Genomic DNA, 25,680 nt, shown 5'->3' on the forward strand with positions numbered 1-25,680 from the left:
AAAAAGTAAGAGATAAGAATAACAAATAATGAAAGAGCAGCAGTAAATAACAATAGCGGGGCGATATACAGAGGATACCAGTACAGAGTCAATGTTAATGTGCGGGGGCACCAGTGTCAAGGTAATTGAGGTAGTATGTACATCTAGGTAGAGTTATTAAAGTGACTATGCATTGATTATAACAGAGAGTAGCAGCAGCATTCCAGAGTGGTGGGCGGGGGGGGGGGGGGGGGGGCAATGCAAATAGTCTGGGTAGCCATTTGATTAGCTGTTCAGGAGTCTTATGGCTTTGGGGTAGAAGATATTTTTAGGAGCCTCATGGACCTACACTTGGCACTCTGGTACCACTTTCCATGCGGTAGCAGAGAGAACAGTCTATGACTAGGGTGGCTGGAGTCTTTTACAATTTTTAGGGCCTTCCTCTGACACCGCCTGGTATAGAGGTCCTGGATGGCAGGAAGCTTGGCCCCGGTCATGTACTGGGCCGTACACACTACACTCTGTAGTGCCTTGCGGTCGGAGGCCAAGCAGTTGCCATACCAGGCTGTGATGCAACCCGTCAGGATGCTCTCGATGGTGCAGCTGTAAAACCTTTTGAGGATCTGAGGACCCATGCCAAATATTTTTAGTCACCTGAGGGGGAATAGGTTTTGTCGTGAAGACAGTCGTCACGACTGTCTTGGTGTGCTTGGACCATGTTAGTTTGTGGTGATGTGGACGCCAAGGAACTTGAAGCTCTCAACCTGCTCCACTACAGCCCCGTCGATGAGAATGGAGGCGTGCCCGGTCCTCCTTTTCCTGTAGTCCACAATCATCTCCTTCGTCTTGATCACTTTGAGGGAGAGGTTGTTGTCCTTGCACCACACGGTCAGGTCTCTGACCTCCTCCCTACAGGCTGTCTCGTCGTTGTCGGTGATCAGGCCTACCACTGTTGTGTCATAAGCAAACTTAATGATGGTGTTGGAGACGTGCCTGGCCGTGCAGTCATCTGTGAACAGGGAGTACAGGAGGGGGCTGAGCACGCACCTCTGAGGGGCCCCCGTGTTGAGGATCAGCGTGGCGGATGTGTTGTTACCTACCCTTACCACCTGGGGGCGGCCCTTCAGGATCTATTTGCAGAGGGAGGTGTTTAGTCCCAGAGTCCTTAGCTTGAATGGTGAGCTGTAGTCAATGAATAGCATTCTCACATAGGTGTTCCTTTTGTCCAGGTGGAAAAAGGCAGTGTGGAGTGCAATAGAAATTGCATCATGTGTGGATCTGTTGGTGCGGTATGCAAATTGGAGTGGGTCTAGGGTTTCTGTTATAATGGTGTTGATGTGAGCCATGACCAGCCTTTCAAAGCACTTCATGGCTACAGACGTGAGTGTTACGGGTCGGTAGTCATTTAGGCAGGTTACCTTAGTGTTCTTGGGCACAGGGTCTATGGTGGTCTGCTTAAAACATGTTGGTATTACAGACTCAGACAGGGAGAGGTTGAAAATGTCAGTGAAGACACTAGCCAGCTGGTCAGCACATGCTCAGTGTACACATCCTGGTAATCCGTCTGGCCCTGCGGCCTTGTGAATGTAAACCTGTTTGAAGGTCTTACTCAAATCGGCTGCGGAGAATGTGATTACACAGTCGTCTGTAACAGCTGATGCTCTCATGCATGTTTCAGTGTTACTTGCCTCTAAGACAGCATAGAAGATATTTAGCTCATCCGGTAGGCTTGTGTCACTGGGCAGCTCTCGGCTGTGCTTCCCTTTGTAGTCCATAATAGTTTGCATGCCCTGCCACATCCGACGAGCGTCAGAGCCGTTGTAGTACGATTCGAGTTCGATACGATGCATGATTCCATATGTGTTATTTCATAGTTTTGATGTCTTCACTATTATTTTACAATGTAAAACATTTAAAAAATAAAGAAAAACCCTGGAATGAGTAGGTGTGTCCAAACTTTTGACTGGTGCTGTAAGAATTCAGACCCTTTGCTATGAGACTTGAAATTGAGTTTCCAATGATCATCCTTGAGATGTTTATACAACTTGATTGGAGTCCACCTTTGGTAAATTCAAATGATTGGACATGATTTGGAAAGGCACAGTAGCGTCCATCATTCTTCAATGGAAGGAGTTTGGAACTTTCAAGACTCTTCTTTGAGCTGGCCACCCTGCCAAACAATAGCAGGGAGAAGGGCCTTGAGAAGTGACCAAGAACCCGATGGTCACTCTGACAGAGCTATAGAATTCCTCTGTGGAGATGGGAGAACCTTCCAGAAGCACAACCATCTCTGCAGCACTCCACCAATCAGGCCTTTATGGTAGAGTGGCCAGACAGAAGCCACTCCTCAGTAAAAGGCACATAACAGCCTGCTTGGAGTTTGCCAAAAGGCACTTAAAGGACTGTCAGACCATGAGAAACAAGATTCTCTGGTCTGATGAAGCCAAGATTGAACTCATTGGCCTGAATGCCAATCGTCACGTCTGGAGGAAACCTGGCACCATCCTTACAGTGAAGCATGGTGGTGGCAGCATCATGATGTGGGGATGTTTTTCAGGGGCAGGGACTGGGAGACTAGTCAGGATCGAGGGAAAGAGCCCATCTCATATGTATATACTGTACTCTATACTATGCCACTGTATCTGACATACATGTATATATATATTCTTAACCCATTCCTTACTTAGATTTATGTGTATTTTGGGTATATGTTGTGAAACTGTTAGATATCACTTGTTAGATATTACTGCACTGTCGGAACTAGAAGCACAAGTATTTCACTACACCCGCAATAACATCTGCTAAACATGTGTATGTGAACAATAACAATTGATTTAATTTGACACACACACACACACACACACACACACACACACACACACACACACACACACACACACACACACACACACACACACACACACACACACACACACACACACACACACAGTTATCTTCAACTCCAGGAGATAACGGATGAGTTGGTATGGGGTGGTAGGGTGGGTAATCAGGGTCCCTCATCTGGGTTGGGTGGGTGATAGACATGTAGCTAACTCTATGTTATGGCAGGTTTAGGAGAGCCAGGGGGTCCAGTCTGCTCTGTCCGTGTGACCTCATGCTGGAAAGGCCTGAGAAGTGAACCCTTGACTGGCACTCAACAGGTCACTGGGACTGAGAAACATACTGCTGGCCATGCAGGCTGTGTGTGTGTGTGTGTGTGTGTGTGTGTGTGTGTGTGTGTGTGTGTGTGTGTGTGTGTGTGTGTGTGTGTGTGTGTGTGTGTGTGTGTGTGTCTCAGTGAGAGTAAAGGAGAGAAAGAGGGAGAGAAGGTTAATGTGAGAGAGATAAAGAGAAAGAGAGAGAGAAAGTGTGTGCAGTACACCACGTCTCTCCTACAAACCCATCTGTCAGTGTGTGTGAAGCGTGCGATACTTCAGGCCCTTCTTCTCCCTGTGTGATGCCCTGTATTTCTCCTCAAATCAAATCAAAGTTTATTTGTCACAGATTTGCAGATGTTATCCTTCATGAAGGGTGGGAATCGATCATGTCAGACACGCCGCTTTCATCAGCGGGACGGAGACAAATCTGCCAAGGCATAGCCATCCCATTTCCTGTCTCGGCAACGGATATAAAAAGGGAGATGTACCTTATGACTGTCCTGAAAGATCACAGGACTGAGCACTCATAGCAGATGCATACTGACATTCCAAGTATACAATGCACAGACGGAAGGAAGGATGAGAGGAAGGAAAGAGGAAGGAGGGAGGAAGGAGAGAGGGAGGAAGGAGAGAGGAAGGAGGGAGGAAGGAGGGAGGAAGAAGAGAGGAAGGAGAGAGGGAGGAGGGAGTGAGGAGGGAGGAAGGAAGGAGGGAGGAAGGAGGGAGGAAGGAGGGAGGAAGAAGAGAGGAAGGAGAGAGGAAGGGGGAGGAAGGAGGGAGTATGAAGGGAAGAAGGAGGAGGAAGGAGAGAGGGAGGAGGGAGTGAGGAGGGAGGAAGGAAGGAGGAAGGAGGGAGGAAGGAGGGAGGAAGGAGAGTGGAAGGAGAGTGGAAGGAGAGAGGAAGGGGGAGGAAGGAGGGAGTACGAAGGGAAGAAGGAGGAGGAAGGAGGAGGAAGGAGAGAGGGAGGAGGGAGTGAGGAGGGAGTGAGGAGGGAGTAAGGAGTGAGAAAGGAGGGAAACGGACCCTACAACAGTACAGTATTAGGGCCCACTGAGAAAGTTACAAACCTCTGACCAAGAGTCATTTTGACAAATATGTAAAATATGTAGAATTAAAACGCTGATAGACATGCAATGTGAGACGTCCATCTTTAAGCCACTACAGCTACATTAACTAGCCTCACCCAGGCCTGTAGATAGAGTTCAACACACTATCCTCCATAGTTCCATGACAATAACAATCCAATTGACATTCATGCCAGAATGTATCTTTAGGTGCCAACATGGCACCTGTTAAAAGTCCCCATTTGAAATGCTGTTTGCCAAAGCCTGTATTGTATTTCTATGGCTCTGTTGCTCACCCAGGCCTCTGTAATGTGTGGGTGAGTACAGTAGCTATGTGGCCCTGTGCGGTTGGAGTAAAACCCCTCGGTCCACACCACCGATCTGTTTGATGCTGGAGTCTTGGCACCAGCCAGACTGAGACAGGACAGTGTTGTGTCTGTCTTTCTCTTGTGGGCTGGCCAAGGCCTTGGTTGGTTCAGCTGCTTTATTCAGCTGTTTTCTTTGCTTAGCTTACTGTATATATGGGCCCGTATTCACAAAACATCTCAGGATATGAGTGCTGATCTAGGATCAGTTTTGCCTTTTAGATCATAATGAACAAGGCAACGACGACCTGATCTGAGATCAGCACTTTTGCTCTGAGACGCTTTGTGAATCCAGGCTCTGACAGTTGGAGTGTGTGTCGATGCTGGCCGGCCAAAGAAGACTGCATTTCTTGCTCACTACCTTCCTACAGTCCGACGAAAGTTGTTTCCAGTTTTCAGTGGGCTTCAAACGGAATAGCAGCAGCGCTAGCCCTGGCTGAAACATATAGCTGCCGGTGAAGAGTGGAATTTCAATACGCGGGCCCCTAAAACACTGCTCCACGTTTCCTGCCAGTCCGCTTCCTGTGCGAACACTCTTGTGGAAGTTGCCTTATCTTTCGCTCTGTGTCATTTCTCTCCAGACCCGAAAATGTTACTAATATAACAAGCAGAGACAAAAATATACTTTGTAATCTCATAATCGCCACTATTATGTCTCAGATCTCAGCCTAGGCTGTCCTCCTCTCACCATCGGGGCTATAAACAAACACAATGGTGAATAGTCATGGATAATTGTCTGATGTTTGGGCTGCTCCCGTATTCCTCTGTGGCAGTCTGAACCCTCTATTTTCTATTCGATGAAAATACTGTATATGTATCAACTGCATTAATATATATATATATATAGGCCCTTATACACCGTTGCTGACAGGTGTATAAAATTGAGCAGACAGCCATGCAATCACCATAGAACAAATATTGGCAGTAGAATGGCCTTACTTAAGAGCTCAGTGAATTTAAACTTGAAACAAGTCAGTTCGTCAAATTTCTGCCTTGCTAGAGTTGCCCCGGTCAACTGTAAGTGCTGTTATTGTGGAAACGTCTAGGAGCAACAACGGCTCAGTCGCGAAGTGGTAGGCCACACAAGCTCACAGAACGGGACCCCTAAGTGCTGAAGCTCGTAGCGTGTAAAAATCGTCTGTCCTCGGTTGCAACACTCACAACTGAGTTCCAAACTGCCTCTAGAAGCAACGTCAGGAACTTCATGAAATGGGTTTCCATGGCCGAGCAGCCACATACAAGCCTAAGATCACTGCCAAGCGTCGGCTGGAGTGGTGTAAAGCTCACTTCCATTGTACTCTGGAGCAGTGGAAACGCGTTCTCTGGAGTGATGAATCACGCCTCACCATCTGGTAGTGCGACGGACGAATCTGGGTTTGGCGGATGCCAGGAGAACGCTACATAATGCAAACTGCTTCCAACTTTGTGGCAACAGTTTGGGGAAGGCCCTTTCCTGTTTCAGCATGACAATGCCCCCGTGCACAAAGTGAGGTCCATACAGAAATGGTTTGTCGAGATCGGTGAGGAAAACTTGACTGGCCTGCACAGAACCCTGACCTCAACCCCATCGAACACCTTTGGGATGAATTGGAACGCCGACTGCGAGCAAGGCCTAATCGCCCAACATAAGTGCCAGCAGCAATGTTTTTCCAACATCTGGTGGAAAGCCTTCCCAGAAGAGTGGAGGCTGTTATAGCAGCAAAGGGGGGGACCAACTCCATATTAATGCCCATGATTCTGGAATGAGATGTTATGCAGTGTATATGTACTGTATGCACATATGAAAATATATGGAAACATACACTGTACAGATGAAGTCGGAAGTTTACATACACTTAGGTTGGAGTTATTAAAACAAATTTTTCAACCACTCCACAAATTTCTTGTCAACAATCTATAGTTTTGGCAATTTGGTTAGGACATCTACTTTGTGAATGACACAGGTAATTTCTCCAACAATTGTTTACAGACAGATTATTTCACTTATAAGTCACTGTATCACAATTCCAGTGGGTCAGAAGGTTACATACACTAAGTCGACTGTGCCTTTAAACAGCTTGGAAAATTCCAGAAAATGATGTCATGGCTTTAGAAGCTTCTGATAGGCTAATTGACATCATTTGAGTCAATTGGGGGTGTACCTGTGGATGTATTTCAAGGCCTACCTTCAAACTCAGTGCCTCTTTGCTTGACATCATGGGAAAATTAAAATAAATCAAAAGATGTCAGAAAGAAAATTGTAGACCTCCTCAAGTCTGGTTCATCCTTGGGAGCAATTTCCAAACGCCTGAAGGTACCACGTTCATCTGTAGAAACAATAGTACGCAAGTATAAACACCATGGGACCACGCAGCCGTCATACCTCTCAGGAAGGAGACGCATTCTGTCTCCTAGAGATGAACGTACTTTGGTGCGAAAATTCGAAATCAAACCCAGAACCACAGCAAAGGACCTTGTGAAGATGCTGGAGGAAACAAGTACAAAAGTATCTATATCCACAGTAAAATGGGTCCTATATCGACATAACCTGAAAGGCCGCTCAGCAAGGAAGAAGCCACTGCTCCAAAACCGCCATTAAAAAAAGCCAGACTACGGTTTGCAACTGCACATGGGGACAAAGATCGTACTTTTTGTAGAAATGTCCTCTGGTATGAGGACAAAATAGAACTGTTTGGCCATAATGACCATCCTTATAGTTGGAGGAAAAAGGGGGAGGCTTGCAAGCCAAAGAACACCATGCAGGAGGTACTGGTGCACTTCACAAAATAGATGGCATCATGAGGCAGGAAAATGATGTGGATATATTGAAGCAACATCTCAAGAAATCAGTCAGGAAGTCAAAGCTTGGTCGCAAATGGGTCTTCCAAATGGACAATGACCCCAAGCATACTTCCAATGTTGCCTTGAAGGACAACAAAGTCAAGGTATTGGAGTGGCCATCACAAAGCCCTGACCTCAACCCTATAGAAAATTTGTGGGCAGAACACAAAAAAGCGTGTGCGAGCAAGGAGGCCTACAAACCTGACTCAGTTACACCAGCTCTGTCAGGAGGAATGGGCTGAAATTCACCCAACTTATTGTAGGAAGCTTGTGGAAGGCTACCCGAAACGTTTGGCCCAAGTTAAACAATTTAAAGGCAATGCTACCAAAGACTAATTGAGTGATGTAAACTTCTGACCCACTGGGAATGTGACGAAAGAAATAAAAGCTGAAATAAATCATTCTCTCATTCTGACATTTCACATTCTTAAAATAAAGTGGTGATCCTAACTGACCTAAGACAGGGAATTTTTACTAGGATTAAATGTCAGGAATTGTGAAAAACTGAGTTTAAATGTATTTGGCTAAGGTCTATGTAAACTTCTGACTTCAACTGTATGTATGTGGTGTATATCCCCATTGAGACCGTGTCTGTGCCTCGACTTAGGTTGGGCAAAACTAAACATGGCCGTGTTCGCCTCAGCAATCTCACTTGAATAAAGACCTCCTCCATTCCTGCCATTATTGAAAGAGATCGTGATACCTCACATCTCAAAATAGGGCTACTTAATGTTAGATCCCTCACTTCAAAGGCAGTTATAGTCAATGAACTAATCACTGATCATAATCTTGATTTGATTGGCCTGACTGAAACATGGCTTAAGCCTGATGAATTTACTGTGTTAAATGAGGCCTCACCTCCTGGTTACACTAGTGACCATATCCCCCGTGCATTCCGCAAAGGCGAAGGTGTTGCTAACATTTACGATAGCAAATTTCAATTTACAAAAAATAAAATGACATTTTGGTCTAGTCATGAAATCTATGCAGTCTACTCAATCACTTTGTATAGCTACTGTTTACAGGCCTCCTGGGCCATATACAGCGTTCCTCACTGAGTTCCTATCGGACATTGTAGTCACAGCAGATAATATTCTAATTTTTGGTGACTTTAATATTCACATGGAAAAGTCCACAGACCCAGTCCAAAAGGCTTTCGGAGCCATCATCGACTCAGTGGGTTTTGTCCAACATGTCTCTGGACCTACTCACTGCCACAGTCATACTCTGGACCTAGTTTTGTCCCATGGAATAAATGTTGTGGATCTTAATGTTTTTCCTCATAATCCTGGACTATCGGACCACCATTTTTTACGTTTGCAATCGCAAAAAATAATCTGCTCAGACCCCAACCAAGGACCATCAAATGTCGTGCTATCAATTCTCAGACAACCCAAAGATTCCTTGATCCCCTTCCAGACTCCCTCTGCCTACCCAAGGACGTCAGAGGACAAAAATCAGTTAACCACCTAACTGAGGAACTCAATTTAACCTTGCGCAATACCCTAGATGCAGTTGCACCCCTAAAAACTAAAAACATTTGTCATAAGAAACTAGCTCCCTGGTATACAGAAAATACCCGAGCTCGGAAGCAAGCTTCCAGAAAATTGGAACAGAAATGGCGCCACACCAAACTGGAAGTCTTCCGACTTGCTTGGAAAGACAGTACCGTGCAGTATCGAAGAGCCCTCACTGCTGCTCGATCATCCTATTTTTCCAACTTAATTGAGGTAAATAAGAACAATCTGAAATTTATTTTTGATACTGTCGCAAAGCTAACTAAAAAGCAGCATTCCCCAAGACAGGATGGCTTTCACTTCAGCAGTAATAAATTCATGAACTTCTTTGAGGAAAAGATCATGATCATTAGAAAGCAAATTACAGACTCCTCTTTAAATCTGCGTATCAGTTGTCCTGAGTCTGCACAACTCTGCCAGGACCTAGGATCAAGGGAGACACTCAAGTGTTTTAATACTATATCTCTTGACACAATGATGAAAATAATCATGGCCTCTAAACCTTCAAGCTGCATACTGGACCCTATTCCAACTAAACTACTGAAAGAGCTGCTTCCTGTGCTTGGCCCTCCTATGTTGAACATAATAAACGGCCCTCTATCTACCGGATGTGTACCAAACTCACTAAAAGTGGCAGAATAAAGCCTCTCTTGAAAAAGCTGAATCTTGACCCAGAAAATATAAAAAACTATTGGCCTATATCGAATCTTCCATTCCTCTCAAAAATGTTAGAAAAAGCTGTTGCGCAGCAACTCACTGCCTTCCTGAAGACAAACAATGTATACAAAATGCTTCAGTCTGGTTTTAGACCCCATCATAGTACTGAGACTGCACTTGTGAAGGTGGTAAATGACCTTTTAATGGCGTCAGACCGAGGCTCTGCATCTGTCCTCGTGCTCCTAGACCTTAGTGCTGCTTTTGATACCATCGATCACCACATTCTTTTAGAGAGATTGGAAACCCAAATTGGTCTACACGGACAAGTTCTGGCCTGGTTTAGATCTTATCTGTCAGGAAAGATATCAGTTTGTCTCTGTGAATGGTTTGTCCTCTGACAAATCAACTGTAAATTTCGGTGTTCCTCAAGGTTCCATTTTAGGACCACTATTGTTTTCACTATATATTTTACCTCTTGGGGATGTCATTCGAAAACATAATGTTAACTTTCACTGCTATGCGGATGACACACAGCTGTACATTTCAATGAAACTAGAAGCCTGTGTTTCACACATAAGGAAGTGGATGGCTGCAAATGTTCTACTTTTAAACTCGGACAAAACAGAGATGCTTGTTCTAGGTCCCAGGACCTCGGCGTTACTCTGGACCCTGATCTCTCTTTTGACGAACATATCAAGACTCTTTCAAGGACAGCTTTTTTCCATCTACGTAACATTGCAAAAATCTGAAACTTTCTATCCAAAAATGATGCAGAAAAATGTATCCATGCTTTTGTTACTTCTAGGTTAGACTACTGCAATGCTCTACTTTCCGTCTACCCGGATAAAGCACTTAATAGACTTCAGTTAGTGCTAAATACGGTTGCTAGAATCCTGACTAGAACCAAAAAATTTGATCATATTACTCCAGTGCTAGCCTCCCTACACTGGCTTCCTGTTAAGGCAAGGGCTGATTTCAAGGTTTTACTGCTGACCTACAAAGCATTACATGGGCTTGCTCCTACCTATCTTTCCGATTTGGTCCTGCCGTACATACCTACACATACGCTACGGTCACAAGATGCAGGCCTCCTAATTGTCCCTAGAATTTCTAAGCAAACAGCTGGAGGCATATAGAGCTCTCCTATAGAGCTCTATTTTTATGGAATGGTCTGCCTACCCATGTGAGAGACGCAGACTCGGTCTCAACCTTTAAGTCTTTACTGAAGACTCATCTCTTCAGTAGGTCATATGATTGAGTGAAGTCTGGCCCAGGAGTGTGAAGGTGAACGGAAAGCCCCTGGAGCAACGAACCGCCCTTGCTGTCTCTGCCTGGCCGGTTCCCCTCTCTCCACTGGGATTCTCTGCCTCTAACCCTATTACAGGGGCTGAGTCACTGGCTTACTGGTGCTCTTCCATGCCGTCCCTAGGACGGGTGCGACACTTGAGTGGGTTGAGTCACTGACGTGGTCTTCCTGTCTGGGTTGGCGCTCCCCCTTGGGTTGTGCCGTGGCGGAGATCTTTGTGGGCTATACTCGGCCTTGTCTCACAATGGTAAGTTGGTGGTTGAAGATATCCCTCTAGTGGTGTGGGGGCTGTGCTTTGGCAAAGTGGGTGGGGTTATAGCCTGCTTGTTTGGCCCTGTCCGGGGGTATCATCGGATGGGGCCACATTGTCTCCTGACCCTTCCTGTCTCAGCCTCCAGTATTTATGCTGTAGTAGTTTATGTGTCGGGGGCCTAGGGTCAGTCTGTTATATCTAGAGTATTTCTCCTGTCTTATCCGGTGTCCTGTGTGAATTGAAGTATGCTCTCTAATTCTCTCTTTCTCTCTCTCGGGGGACCTGAGCCCTAGGACCATGCCTCAGGACTCCCTGGCATGATGACTCCTTGCTGTCCCCAGTCCACCTGGCCGTGCTGCTGCTCCAGTTTCAACTGTTCTGCCTGCGGCTATGGAACCCTGACCTGTTCACCGGACATGCTACCTGTCCCAGACCTGCTGTTTTCAACTCTCTAGAGACAGCAGGAGCGGTTGAGATACTCTCAATGATCGGCTATGAAAAGCGTACTGACATTTACTCTTGAGGTGCTGACTTGTTGCACCCTCGACAACTACTCTGATTATAATTATTTGACCATGCTGGTCATTTATGAACATTTGAACATCTTGGCCATGTTCTGTTATAATCTCCACCCAGCACAGCCAGAAGAGGACTGGCCACCCCTCATAGCCTGGTTCCTCTCTAGGTTTCTTCCTAGGTTTTGGCCTTTCTAGGGAGTTTTACCTAGCCACCGTGCTTCTACACCTGCATTGCTTGCTGTTTGGGGGTTTTAGGCTGGGTTTCTGTACAGCACTTTGAGATATCAGCTGATGTAAGAAGGGCTTTATAAATACATTTGATTTGATTTGATATACTAGGACTACGAGCAGCAAACTCCACTTATTCAAATCAACAGGTGAATGAAGAGAATATTCATATTGTCATTATAACCCCTGATCCATGGAAGCCAAATCTTCTCATATCAATGGTTGATAGATAAAATTCCTTGTAATTATTCAACTGACTAATGCTAAAATTAGTGTCTTTGATTCCCCTCATTGAAGTGTCTTTAACAGAGTAACTGCAAAATAGGCAAACAACTATCAAATTAAAACAAGAATGTGTGTTTATTACGCATGCCGGGCTGTCAAATTATTTGACAGCTGTCTGTGTCCCTCCATCACGCAAGATCAATAAGAAACCAGCTAAAGAAGAGAATGTCCTGTAACATCAAAAGGCCATAAGTAGTTTCTTGCATCTATAAAAGTCTGTTCCATCTAAATATATAAATGAAAGCTACATGATGGATGAAGTGCTAGATATTAAAAACCTAAGGCTTTGCCATTGCTAATATCTTCCTCCAGCTGTTTTAAATGACATCTGTGAGGATTGAGAGACTCGTAAAACAACCAGAGGGAATAGAGAGGCATAGTGATGTGTCTCTGAGCTAAAATTAGATGGATGATTGATCCATAATCAGGGTCCAGTCTAAATCTATCAACTTCCATTTAGGAACCTCATAACAACAAATAAGAAATAAAGCAATTACCAATCCCATGCTCCTGGCACATTACAATCTTCAAAAACAAAACAACAGGCATTCTACAGCTGCATTGCTTGCTGTTTGGGGTTTTAGGCTGGGTTTCTGTACAAGCACTTTGTGACATCTGCTAATGTAAAAATAGCTTTCTAAATACATCTGATTGATTTCATTTCTGATCTCCAAACATGGTGGTTCCTTAAATGGATCCTTTGGGATTTGCAGTTTAAAGGGAGTTGCTAACTAGCGCTAGTGCAATTGCTTACTAGTGTTAGCATAATGACTGGAAGTCTAGGGTATCTGCTAGCACCCATAGATTTCCAGTTATTGCCATTGGCTTGCGAAACTACCTCTAACTTCCTTCATACTGGACACAGAGACATAAAAATGGTATCCACAAGTTAATCTGACTCTTGGGAAGTAGATAATTGCCAAAATCCCGAAATAATGTTCAACCATGATTGATGACCCAGTTTTTGTGTCATCCACGCAGGTTCAGGAATTCAACAAACACAATCAATGCTTTGAGCCACAACGCCCACCACAACCCACAAGAATTCAGCCAAGACCCAACAGTAAGTGCTCCTATCCAACAACATTTCTGTGCATGCATGCCTGACTTCACATTATCTATAAGGTTTGGACTATTCTACCATAACAGGAGAAAACCTGTGTGTCAGTGGTTCTGGCTAGGTAAAGACAGCCAGTGTGATCAGCAGGTCTATGTTCTTATTTTCAATGACAGCCTAGGAACAGTGGGTTAACTGCCTTGTTCAGGGGCAGGACACCAGACTTGTACCTTGTCAGCTCAGGGATTTCAACTTGCAACCTTTCGGTTACTAGCCCAACGCTCTAACCACTAGGCTACCCTGCCGCCCCAATATGTGTGCTCCAGGGCCCGGTTTCCCAAAAGCCATGGAACTTAGACTTACGAGAGTTTTAACGATGCATCGTAAAAATAAAGGCTGAAGATTTCACACCCATTTCCCCAAAAAACAAGCAGTGCACTTGTTACAAAGTAAAACTTAACTGTCTCGTTACAGAAGCTGTCCCGAGCTGAAAATTATTCCAGAATATAGGCTAAAGAGTTTGCTGTAACTCTTAAATGATTTATGCCTATTCGAAGTCGTATTTTTTACACAATGCAGTTTTCCCATCAAGAGAAGACTGTAGTCTATTCTGTAGTCTATTATGTATTCTAAGTGTTTGTAGTATGTTGTCCATGTGTTCTGTATTCTAAGTGTTTGTATTATGTTGGCCATGTGTTCTGTATTCTAAGTGTTTGTATTATGTTGGACATGTGTTCTGTATTCTAAGTGTTTGTATTATGTTGGCCATGTGTTCTGTATTCTAAGTGTTTGTATTATGTTGGCCATGTGTTCTGTATTCTAAGTGTTTGTATTATGTTGGACATGTGTTCTGTATTCTAAGTGTTTGTCTTATGTTGGCCATGTGTTCTGTATTCTAAGTGTTTGTATAATGTTGGACATGTGTTCTGTATTCTAAGTGTTTGTCTTATGTTGGCCATGTGTTCTGTATTCTAAGTGTTTGTATTATGTTGGCCATGTGTTCTGTATTCTAAGTGTTTGTATAATGTTGGCCATGTGTTCTGTATGCTAAGTGTTTTAAATTATGTTAGCCATGTGTTCTGTATTCTAAGTGTTTTCTCTTGCTATTTTGATTATGTAAATGATGCATTTCTTCAGTTTGGGAAAACTGTGAACAGGAATGAATAAAGCCAAAGTCAAAACAATTCAATAATTAAACAATGAAAATAAGGAAAAATGAAGTAGTAAGTTAATCGACATTGCCATATACCTAATATGTTGACCTTTAGATTATTAGTTAGGCTACAGTGAGTGTGAGCTTTGAGATAATAGTAGCATTGGTATGAATATTGAAGCAGTTCAGATGTAGCCTAATGGTTTAATACTAAGTAGTTCTATCGATTGCACATACATGAAAGTGAGGTCAATATTCAGCCTAATAATCTAGCTTTAATATAATTAGATTATCGCGTTTTTCATAAAACAAATTGAGGTTATCCTTGCTTCGCTTGTTAATAACATTGCAAACATTTTAGGCTATTTATATTCGACTATGAAGTTTTCGGCAGTCACAGAGACTCATAAACATATTAATTCTGTGTTTAGCAGAGATTTTCTGTGTGGAAAGTGACTCGGGAGTGCAAATGGTGATCTAACGACTCACTGAGCTGTTGTACGAGAGGTCTGAGGCAGGCGTTAAGATTGCGAGCGATTTCAAGTGTGACGTTAAAAATGCACTATACAGAAATTGCTCCACCATTTCCTGGATGCAAACATTCTAATAGTTTGCCTAATTTCAGTTAATGTGACAAAACAAGCAAGTGTAGTGTAGAGAATCATTGTACCATCTACACCGCTGTGACCAAAAATACTGTTTTCCCGCTGTTTGAAGCTGGTGTTCAAAACAGAAAGTAAAAGAAGAAAAAACAAAAATTAAAAAATTGGGATTCATGGAAATAGAGGTCGACCTATCGGCACTGCCGATTAATTAGGGCCGATTTCAAGTTTTCATAACAATCGATAATCGCCATTTTTGGACGCCGATTATGGCCGATTACATTGCAGTCCACGAGGAGACTGCGTGGCAGGCTGACCACCTGTTACGCGAGTGCAGCAAGGAGCCAAGGTAAAATGCTAGCTAGCATTAAACTTATCTTATAAAAAACAATCAATCTTAACATAATCACTAGTTAACTACACATGGTTGATGATATTACTAGGTTAACTAGCTTGTTCAGCGTTGCATATAATCAATGCGGTGCCTGTTCATTTATCATTGAATAACAGCCTACTTGAACTTCGCCAAATGGGGGATGATTTAACAAAAGCACATTCGCGAAAAAAGCACAATCGTTGCACCAATGAACCTAACCATAAACCTCAATGCCTTTCTTAAAATCAATACACAAGTATATTTTTTTAAACCTGCATATTTAGTTAAGAAATTCATGTTAGCAGGCAATATTAACTAGGAAAATTGTGTCACTTTTCTTGCGTTCAGTGCAAGCAGAGTCAGGGTATATGCAGCAGTTTGGGCCGCCTGGCTCGTAGCAAACTGTGTGAAGACCATTTCTTCCTAACAAAGACCGTAATTAATTTGCCAGAATTGTACATAATTATGACATAACATTGAAGGTTGTGCAATGTAACAGCAATATTTAGACTTAGGGATGCCACCCGTTAGATAAAATACAGAACGGTTCCGTATTTCACTGAAAGAATAAACATTTTGATTTTGAAATGATCGTTTCCGAATTTGACGATATTAATGACCTGAGACTCGTATTTCTGAGTGTTTATTATATTATAATAAAGTCTATGATTTGATATTTGATAGAGCAGTCTGACTGAGCGGTGGTAGGCAGCAGCAGGCTCGTAAGCATTCATTCAAACAGCACTTTTCCTGCGTTTGCTAGCAGCTCTTAGCAATGCTTGCTTCACAGCGCTGTTTATGACTTCAAGCCTATCAACTCCCGAGATTAGGCTGGCAATACTTAAGTGCCTATAAGAACATCCAATAGTCAAAGGTATATGAAATACAAATGGTATAGAGAGAAATAGTCCTATAATAACTACAACTTAAAACTTCTTAACTGGGAATATTGAAGACTCATGTTAAAAGGAACCACCAGCTTTCATATGTTCTCATGTTCTGAGCAAGGAAGTTAAACGTTAGCTTTTTTACATGGCACATATTGCACTTTTACTTTCTTCTCCAACACTGGGTTTTTGCATTATTTAAACCAAATTGAACATGTTTCATTATTTATTTGAGACTAAATTGATTTTATTTATGTATTATATTAAGTTAAAATAAAAGTGTTCCTTCAGTATTGTTGTAATTGTCATTATTACAAATATATATATATATATACATACATAAAAATCGGCCGATTATTTGGTATTGCCTTTTTTTGGTCCTCCAATAATCGGTATCGGCGTTTTAAAATCATAATCGGTCGACCTCTAGTACGGAGACGGATAGAGTAAATTAACAAGCGAACAAACATCCAGGTAGAGGGGAAAGAGGGGAAGTGGTGTGTGTGCGTGCATGTGTGTATGTGTGCATGTGTGTGTGTGCATGTGTGCGTGTGTGTGTGTGCGTGTGTGTGCGTGTGTGCCTGTGTGTGCCTGTGTGTGTGTGCATGTGCGTGTGCGTGTGCGTGCATGCCTGTGTGTGTGTGTGTGTGTGTGTGTGTGTGTGTGTGTGTGTGTGTGTGTGTGTGTGTGTGTGCGTGTGCATGTGTGTGTGCATGTGTGTGTGCATGTGTTTTTGTGTGTTGGGGAAGGATTGGTAGTGGTGATAGAATCAGTTTAGTGTCTTTTTTTTGGCAAGCGATCCAACAAGGAGCACATCTTGTTCAATTACATAATATCCTGCTGTTGCGGCCAGCCTCTGAGCCTGCTGGTCAGACTGTCTGCTCTGGATTTATTCAAATGAACCAATGAAATACCACACATTTTGTGCCCCCTCGTGCGGTGGAGGAGATCTTCGTGGGCCTCAACCTTGTCTCAGGGTAGTAATTTTGTGGTCTGTTGATATTCCTCTAGTGGTGTGGGGGACTGTGCTTTGGCAAAGTCGGAGGGGTTATATCCTGCCTGGTTGGTCCTGTCTGGGGGTATCGTTCGACAGGGCCACAGTGTCCCCGACCCCCCACTGTCTCAGTTTCCAGTATCTATGTTGCTATAGTCTATGTGCCGGGGGGCTAGGGTCAGTCTATTATATCTGGTGTAATTCTCCTGTCTTATCTGGTGTCCTGTGTGAATTTAAGTATGCTCCCTCTAATTCTCTCTCTCTCCCTTTCTCCCTCCAGTCCCAGAGGACCTGACCCCTAGGACCATGCCTCAGGACTACCTGGCCTGATGACTCCTGGCTGTCCCCATTCCACCTGGCCGTGCTGCTGCTCCAGTTTCAACTGTTCTGCCTGCAGTTATGGAACCATGACCTGTTCACCAGACGCGCTACCTTGTCCCGGACCTGTTGTTTTCGACTCTCTCTCTCTACCGCACCTGCTGTCTCGACCTCTGAATGCTCGGCTATGAAAAGCCAACTGATATTTACTCCTGAGGTACTGAAATGTTGCACTCTCTACAACCACTGTGATTATTATTATTTGACCCTGTTGGTCATCTACGAAGGTTTGAACGTCTTGAAGAACAATCTGGCCTTAATGGCTTTGTGCTCTTATAATCTCCACCCGGCACAGCCAGAAGACTACTCGCCATCCCTCAGATCCTGGATCCTCTCTAGGTTTCTTTTTTGGTTTTTCCTAGCCACCGTGCTTCTACATCTGCATTGCTTGCTGTTTGGGGTTTTAGGCTGGGTTTCTGTATAGCACTTTGTGACATCTGCTGATGTAAAGAGGGCTTTATCAATACATTTGATTGATTGATTGAACAGCGCCAACATAATACACATTTGTTTTTGAGTTGCAGGGTAATTTAAGCTGAGTTATAAAATCAGCCTTGATTGCTATACAAATGGCTATGGAGTTTAATAGTGTGTCATTTTCAAGTCTGTACAGATCCTGGGTCAGGTATTGCTTTTTGAAGTCACAGATCCTGGGTCAGGTATTGCTTTTTGAAGTCAGCACAGAAATGAAGCCATATTATTTGATAACCTTGACATTTATGGTAGCCCTTAATGTAACAACTTGTGTCAACATAAATACAGATGTTTTACAGAGGCCTCAAGCCTTGTTACTGCTCATCTAATAACCTGAAAACTGTTCAGTTAGGTCTCAGATCTGAAACATGAAATACATTCATGTTAATGAAAACCAATGTTCTTGCAAACATGCTCTATACTCTCCCGAATGAACAATTATTGGAGACAGATCAAAATAAATACCATTATTTCAGATCATTAACCATGCACAAAGTTAATATAGATTTAGTTTTAATTTAGTTTATTAATTTGACCATTTTATAAAACCAGCTCACATACAACTTGAAGAAGCCATACATGCACATGAGTTAAATCATGGAGGACAATACACAATAAAGTCTGGGACATATTTCTATTGTGGTCCTCTTGAAAGGTTAAATTGATTGCAGATTTTTTTTTTAAAGGGATGACTAGTCTCAATAGCGGATACTTGAAAAGAAACTAAAAAGGGAAAGATAGAGATAATTTCAGCTAACCGGGGACATTTTGTTTTACACGAAGCAACGGAGTTGGACAATGAGAAAACCATTATCTTGAGGCAGTGTAGTGGTCTGGAAGGGATCAAATGAGTTGCTCAGATGTTCCCAAGACGCGAGGCCGCTATCATTCCCATTTTAGAACTTAAAAAAAGGCCCTGTGTGTATGCGACTTTGTCTTCTTCATAATGCCAGCTTGCAAATATGGGTCCAAACCAATGATTTATATACAGACTAGATGACTGACAGGGGGCACTGTTTTGAAGCCACTGCACCTCCATCTTGGCACTCCCCCACCGGTGTTAAAAATATTTTGGAAGCTATAGAAATTAATTTATTGATGTCTACATTTGTTTTTGCCACATTTATTCTGTTACAGACACCTCAATGCATACTTTGAAATTATGTGAGCTAAACATAATATATATATAGAAACATATATTTTTTTAAGTAACAGTGTTACTGTGCCCACTACAACCAAAAATACTTAAATAGTAAATTCATTGTCCTTGAAACATTTAATTGAAATACTGTAGAATTCAATGCATTCCTCTGGAGGACTGCTTCTTCTGGGGAATGCCAATATGGCCCACCAGCTTCAAAGCCTTTCATTGGCCAATACATAGCATTATCAATCCAGGTTTTACATACATCATTGTCCCAAATGAAGTTCCCAAATGAAGTTCTAAGCGATGTTCTTTCATCTTCGACGCACACCGTGACAGATATCTTGTGTCAGTAACTTTCAAGCGATATTTACGCGGAGTAATCCACATCCTGAACGCATGTGGACAAACAGCAATTTTCTCAACATCAAAGTCTCCACACCGCCAGATGCGAATTACTAGCTGCCAACTAACCCCATCCATAACGATTGAAGAATCAGTTGAATGAAGTCGGCCAAATGAATATTGATGAGTAACTTTTAAAGGGTATGCCTACTGTATGCCTACATGTTGAAACGTGGGTGCGCCAACTGGTTTTAACACATTGTTCAAGTGTGACACATGTCAACATACAATAACTATTGCCTTATTCAATGACTTAAGCAAAGTCAAGGGCAGATGTCTAACACCAGTACAAGTGTAAGTACACCTCTGTATTTGCTAATTGCCTGGTGTGAAGGATCAGCAGCTCATCATTGTCATACACTTGATCCGTGTGTCAAATGTTTAGCCATATTATTACCTAACAAGTAAAACGTTGAGGTTTAACATCAACGATATCTAGCTATACTCTTGTAGGAGCAGTCATCTACCGTAGCCTCATACACAGGCTATTCTCACCGAAGAGCAACAACGTAACACCTATTAAATTATTTCATGTCACGAACACAACATACTTATGTTACAGCTCCATCACCAGTATAGGCTACACGCTATGGGCTGGTTACAGCTCCATCACCGGTATAGGCTACACGCTATGGGCTGGTTACAGCTCCATCACCACTATAGGCTACACGCTAAGGGCTGGTTACAGCTCCATCACCAGTATAGGCTACACGCTATGGGCTGGTTACAGCTCCATCACCAGTATAGGCTACACGCTATGGGCTGGTTACAGCTCCATCACCGGTATAGGCTACACGCTATGGGCTGGTTACAGTTCCATCACCAGTATAGGTTACACGCTATGGGCTGGTTACAGCTCCATCACCAGTATAGGTTACACGCTATGGGCTGGTTACAGCTCCATCACCGGTATAGGTTACACGCTATGGGCTGGTTACAGCTCCATCACCGGTATAGGTTACACGCTATGGGCTGGTTACAGCTCCATCACCGGTATCGGTTACACGCTATGGGCTGGTTACAGCTCCATCACCAGTATAGGTTACACGCTATGGGCTGGTTACAGCTCCATCACCAGTATAGGTTACACGCTATGGGCTGGTTACAGCTCCATCACCAGTATAGGTTACACGCTATGGGCTGGTTACAGCTCCATCACCAGTATAGGTTACACGCTATGGGCTGGTTACAGCTCCATCCCCGGTATAGGTTACACGCTATGGGCTGGTTACAGCTCCATCACCGGTATAGGCTACACGCTATGGGCTGGTTACAGCTCCATCACCGGTATAGGTTACACGCTATGGGCTGGTTACAGCTCCATCACCGGTATAGGTTACACGCTATGGGCTGGTTACAGCTCCATCACCAGTATAGGTTACACGCTATGGGCTGGTTACAGCTCCATCACCAGTATAGGTTACACACTATGGGCTGGTTACAGCTCCATCACCAGTATAGGTTACACGCTATGGGCTGGTTACAGCTCCATCACCAGTATAGGTTACACGCTATGGGCTGGTTACAGCTCCATCACCAGTATAGGTTACACGCTATGGGCTGGTTACAGCTCCATCACCAGTATAGGTTACACGCTATGGGCTGGTTACAGCTCCATCACCAGTATAGGTTACACGCTATGGGCTGGTTACAGCTCCATCACCAGTATAGGTTACACGCTATGGGCTGGTTACAGCTCCATCACCAGTATAGGTTACACGCTATGGGCTGGTTACAGCTCCATCACCAGTATAGGTTACACGCTATGGGCTGGTTACAGCTCCATCACCAGTATAGGCTACACGCTATGGGCTGGTTACAGCTCCATCACCAGTATAGGTTACACGCTATGGGCTGGTTACAGCTCCATCACCAGTATAGGCTACACGCTATGGGCTGGTTACAGCTCCATCACCAGTATAGGCTACACGCTATGGGCTGGTTACAGCTCCATCACCAGTATAGGCTACACGCTATGGGCTGGTTACAGCTCCATCACCGGTATAGGTTACACGCTATGGGCTGGTTACAGCTCCATCACCGGTATCGGTTACACACTATGGGCTGGTTACAGCTCCATCACCAGTATAGGTTACACGCTATGGGCTGGTTACAGCTCCATCACCGGTATAGGCTACACGCTATGGGCTGGTTACAGCTCCATCACCGGTATAGGCTACACGCTATGGGCTGGTTACAGCTCCATCACCGGTATAGGCTACACGCTATGGGCTGGTTACAGCTCCATCACCAGTATAGGCTACACGCTATGGGCTGGTTACAGCTCCATCACCAGTATAGGCTACACGCTATGGGCTGGTTACAGCTCCATCACCGGTATAGGCTACACGCTATGGGCTGGTTACAGCTCCATCACCAGTATAGGCTACATGCTATGGGCTGGTTACAGCTCCATCACCGGTATAGGTTACACGCTATGGGCTGGTTACAGCTCCATCACCAGTATAGGTTACACGCTATGGGCTGGTTACAGCTCCATCACCAGTATAGGTTACACGCTATGGGCTGGTTACAGCTCCATCACCAGTATAGGTTACACGCTATGGGCTGGTTACAGCTCCATCACCAGTATAGGCTACACGCTATGGGCTGGTTACAGCTCCATCACCAGTATAGGTTACACGCTATGGGCTGGTTACAGCTCCATCACCAGTATAGGCTACACGCTATGGGCTGGTTACAGCTCCATCACCAGTATAGGCTACACGCTATGGGCTGGTTACAGCTCCATCACCAGTATAGGCTACACGCTATGGGCTGGTTACAGCTCCATCACCGGTATAGGTTACACGCTATGGGCTGGTTACAGCTCCATCACCGGTATCGGTTACACACTATGGGCTGGTTACAGCTCCATCACCAGTATAGGTTACACGCTATGGGCTGGTTACAGCTCCATCACCGGTATAGGCTACACGCTATGGGCTGGTTACAGCTCCATCACCGGTATAGGCTACACGCTATGGGCTGGTTACAGCTCCATCACCGGTATAGGCTACACGCTATGGGCTGGTTACAGCTCCATCACCAGTATAGGCTACACGCTATGGGCTGGTTACAGCTCCATCACCAGTATAGGCTACACGCTATGGGCTGGTTACAGCTCCATCACCGGTATAGGCTACACGCTATGGGCTGGTTACAGCTCCATCACCAGTATAGGCTACATGCTATGGGCTGGTTACAGCTCCATCACCGGTATAGGTTACACGCTATGGGCTGGTTACAGCTCCATCACCAGTATAGGCTACATGCTATGGGCTGGTTACAGTTCCATCACCGGTATAGGTTACACGCTATGGGCTGGTTACAGCTCCATCACCAGTATAGGCTACACGCTATGGGCTGGTTACAGCTCCATCACCGGTATAGGTTACACGCTATGGGCTGGTTACAGCTCCATCACCAGTATAGGCTACACGCTATGGGCTGGTTACAGCTCCATCACCGGTAGAGCGACCCTCCCCATTTGAGTGATACAATTGGTAAGAAAAGAGGAAGAAAACCAGCGTGATACAATATGGAGAAATATGACGGATATCAAGTTCACAATGGAAACTATATGGAAAGTGACTACTGTATTACCTCCAAAATAAGAGTCAAAACTATCCCAATACAAAGTAGGCTACCGTTAGAAAACACAAAGTATGCTGTATTCTGTTGATAAATCTGTACAACGGTTGTTGGTCGCTCATATTGCAAGATGCTACACCGTAGGAGTGAATTAAAAAGTTAAAACTCAGCGCGCTGAATACTTGCGTCCCTACAATGATTTGTTCTCATTTTAAGCGAACTTTACCAATTGTATATAGCTTGCATGTTTTGATACAATTACAACCCCTAAGAGCACAACAATGGACTTACAACACAGGACAATTACACACAGGACAGTTACTGTATGTAACGTTTAGCGAAATAAGAAAAACCAACAGGAGACTTACCCTGAGTAAGAACCAAATCGTAGAAGTTGAAGGCGAGCAGAAAAGTCACTATCTCAAAACACACATACATCTTATTAAAATCCTAAAGTGCATTGTGAAGGAAAATACAACAAAAACACTGCCGCTTTGACAAGCTCCATGAGACCTTCTGCACTGGCGACATCAGCGACTGCGGCTCTCTCGTGATCCGCTCATATGCAGGCCGAACAGTGGAGGAGCAAGAGAACTTCTGGCCCTATGCTCACACGCACAACATACTGGGCATGCGCAGACGGGATAAAGCCCACCGGTCACGAGAGGGCCGGGTTAACGGTGACATGAGAACAGTTTGATAACACCGTTATTAATGCATGGGTGCGGTGATATGTCCACCCGTCTCTCATGTACAGATTTGCACGCCGCACCACACGAAAAGGTCTGGGCCACTCGTTGATATGGGAATTAGATGTGACAAAAGCCTGACAGACAGATAAGAGTCCTACGTGTTCTTTAAACAGCTCTTTTCCTTTTAGCCAGCGCAACGTTACTGCAGTGAAGCTGTCATGGTGGAATATTACTGCTGATGTCTTAGTCAGGGACGATATGCGGCTTCATCAAATACTCTTATTAACAACTGCAAACATTTGTCTCTCCACCTTCACCTTATGGCAAAATGTGTAGAATTGCAGGAAATGAACTGTTTAACTTCAACGTTTTCTCTTCGCTGTCAAGAGGAGGGCTGCTAAAATAAGGGGACCCGCGAGCCACTGTGGCCCCCACCCCTATCAATGTTGCCCATCCATTATTATTGTTTCATTCACTTCTCACCCCCCCCCCCCCCCCCCCCACATTCCCTCTGGGACGTTCTATGTTTTAGTAGTAATCTAAATGTGTTATCACTGCACTTTCAACCAATTAAAGACACAACAAAGTTGAAATGGGAATACAATGTCAAACGTGTTATTACCACGCTTCGTCTAATAGCGGAACCAAATGACCTGGATTGCAGTTGAGAATACATTAAAAGTACACGGTGCAAGTGATCAATGCTGTTGGAGATTCTGTTTTGGTATTTATAATGTGAAGATCTCCATAAAATTGCAACCTTTGCATGCTATCTTGACCATGCACGCTTGCTATGATTACACAATAAGACTTTTATAGGTACAGTAACCTTAAAATGTGGACATGTATGAGTTACTAATTTTAAGATTGAATAAAAACTGTTACAGTTGAAGTCGGAAGTTTACATACACCTTAGCCAAATACATTTAAACTCAGTTTTTCACAATTCCTGACATTTATTCCAAGTAAAAATTCCCTGACTTAGGTCATTTAGAATCACCACTTTATTTTAAGAATGTGAAATGTCAGAATAGTAGTACAGAGAATTATTTATTTCATTCCCAGTGGGTCAGAGGTTTACATACACTCAATTAGTATTTGGTAGCATTGCCTTTAAATTGTTTAATTTGGGTCAAATGTTTCGGGTAGCCTTCCACAAGCTTCCCACAATAAGTTGGGTGAATTTCAGCCCATTCCTCCTGACAGAGCTGGGTTAACTGAGTCAGGTTTGTAGGCCTCCTTGCTCGCACACACTTTTTCAGTTCTGCCCACAAATTTTCTATAGGGTTGAGGTCAGGGCTTTGTGATGGCCACTCCAATACCTTGACTTTGTTGTCCTTAAGCCATTTGCCACAACTTTGGAAGTATGCTTGGGGTCATTGTCCATTTGGAAGACCCATTTGCGACCAAGCTTTAACATCCTGACTGATGTCTTGAGATGTTGCTTTAATATATCAACATCATTTTCCTGCCTCATGATGCCATCTATTTTGTGAAGTGTACCAGTCCCTCCTGCAGAAAAGCACCCCCACAACATGATGCTGATGGTTGAGATAGAGACGTGAATCCAACATATCAACTATTAACATCATAAATGATAAAATCAACCGAAGCGTGTAGCCCTATATCTACACTGTATGTATTGTCTTTTAGTTGAACCCTGGGTTAAATGACTTCCCTAATTGGTGTGTGTGTGTGTGTGTGTGTGTGTGTGTGTGTCTGTGTGTGTGTGTGTGTGATCAATCAACCTGAAGGTGTTAAGCGAGAAATGCC

The 25,680-nt window shown here is 43.9% G+C and overlaps 1 protein-coding gene across 1 annotated transcript in view; it reads right to left on the bottom strand.

The window, feature by feature from the left end:
* LOC115149444 (reversion-inducing cysteine-rich protein with Kazal motifs) overlaps window positions 1-23,804 on the bottom strand; it is a 114,812-nt gene extending 91,008 nt beyond the window's left edge. Inside the window, exon 1 of the mRNA XM_029692307.1 lies at window positions 23,584-23,804. Coding sequence (XP_029548167.1) covers window positions 23,584-23,653 — 70 coding nt within the window. The 5' untranslated portion in view covers window positions 23,654-23,804. The remainder of the gene's footprint in view (window positions 1-23,583) is intronic.
* Between the last annotated feature and the right edge of the window lie 1,876 nt (window positions 23,805-25,680).

Source organism: Salmo trutta, chromosome 2 (assembly GCF_901001165.1).
Source record: "Salmo trutta chromosome 2, fSalTru1.1, whole genome shotgun sequence".
Taxonomy (NCBI): Eukaryota; Metazoa; Chordata; class Actinopteri; order Salmoniformes; family Salmonidae; genus Salmo; species Salmo trutta.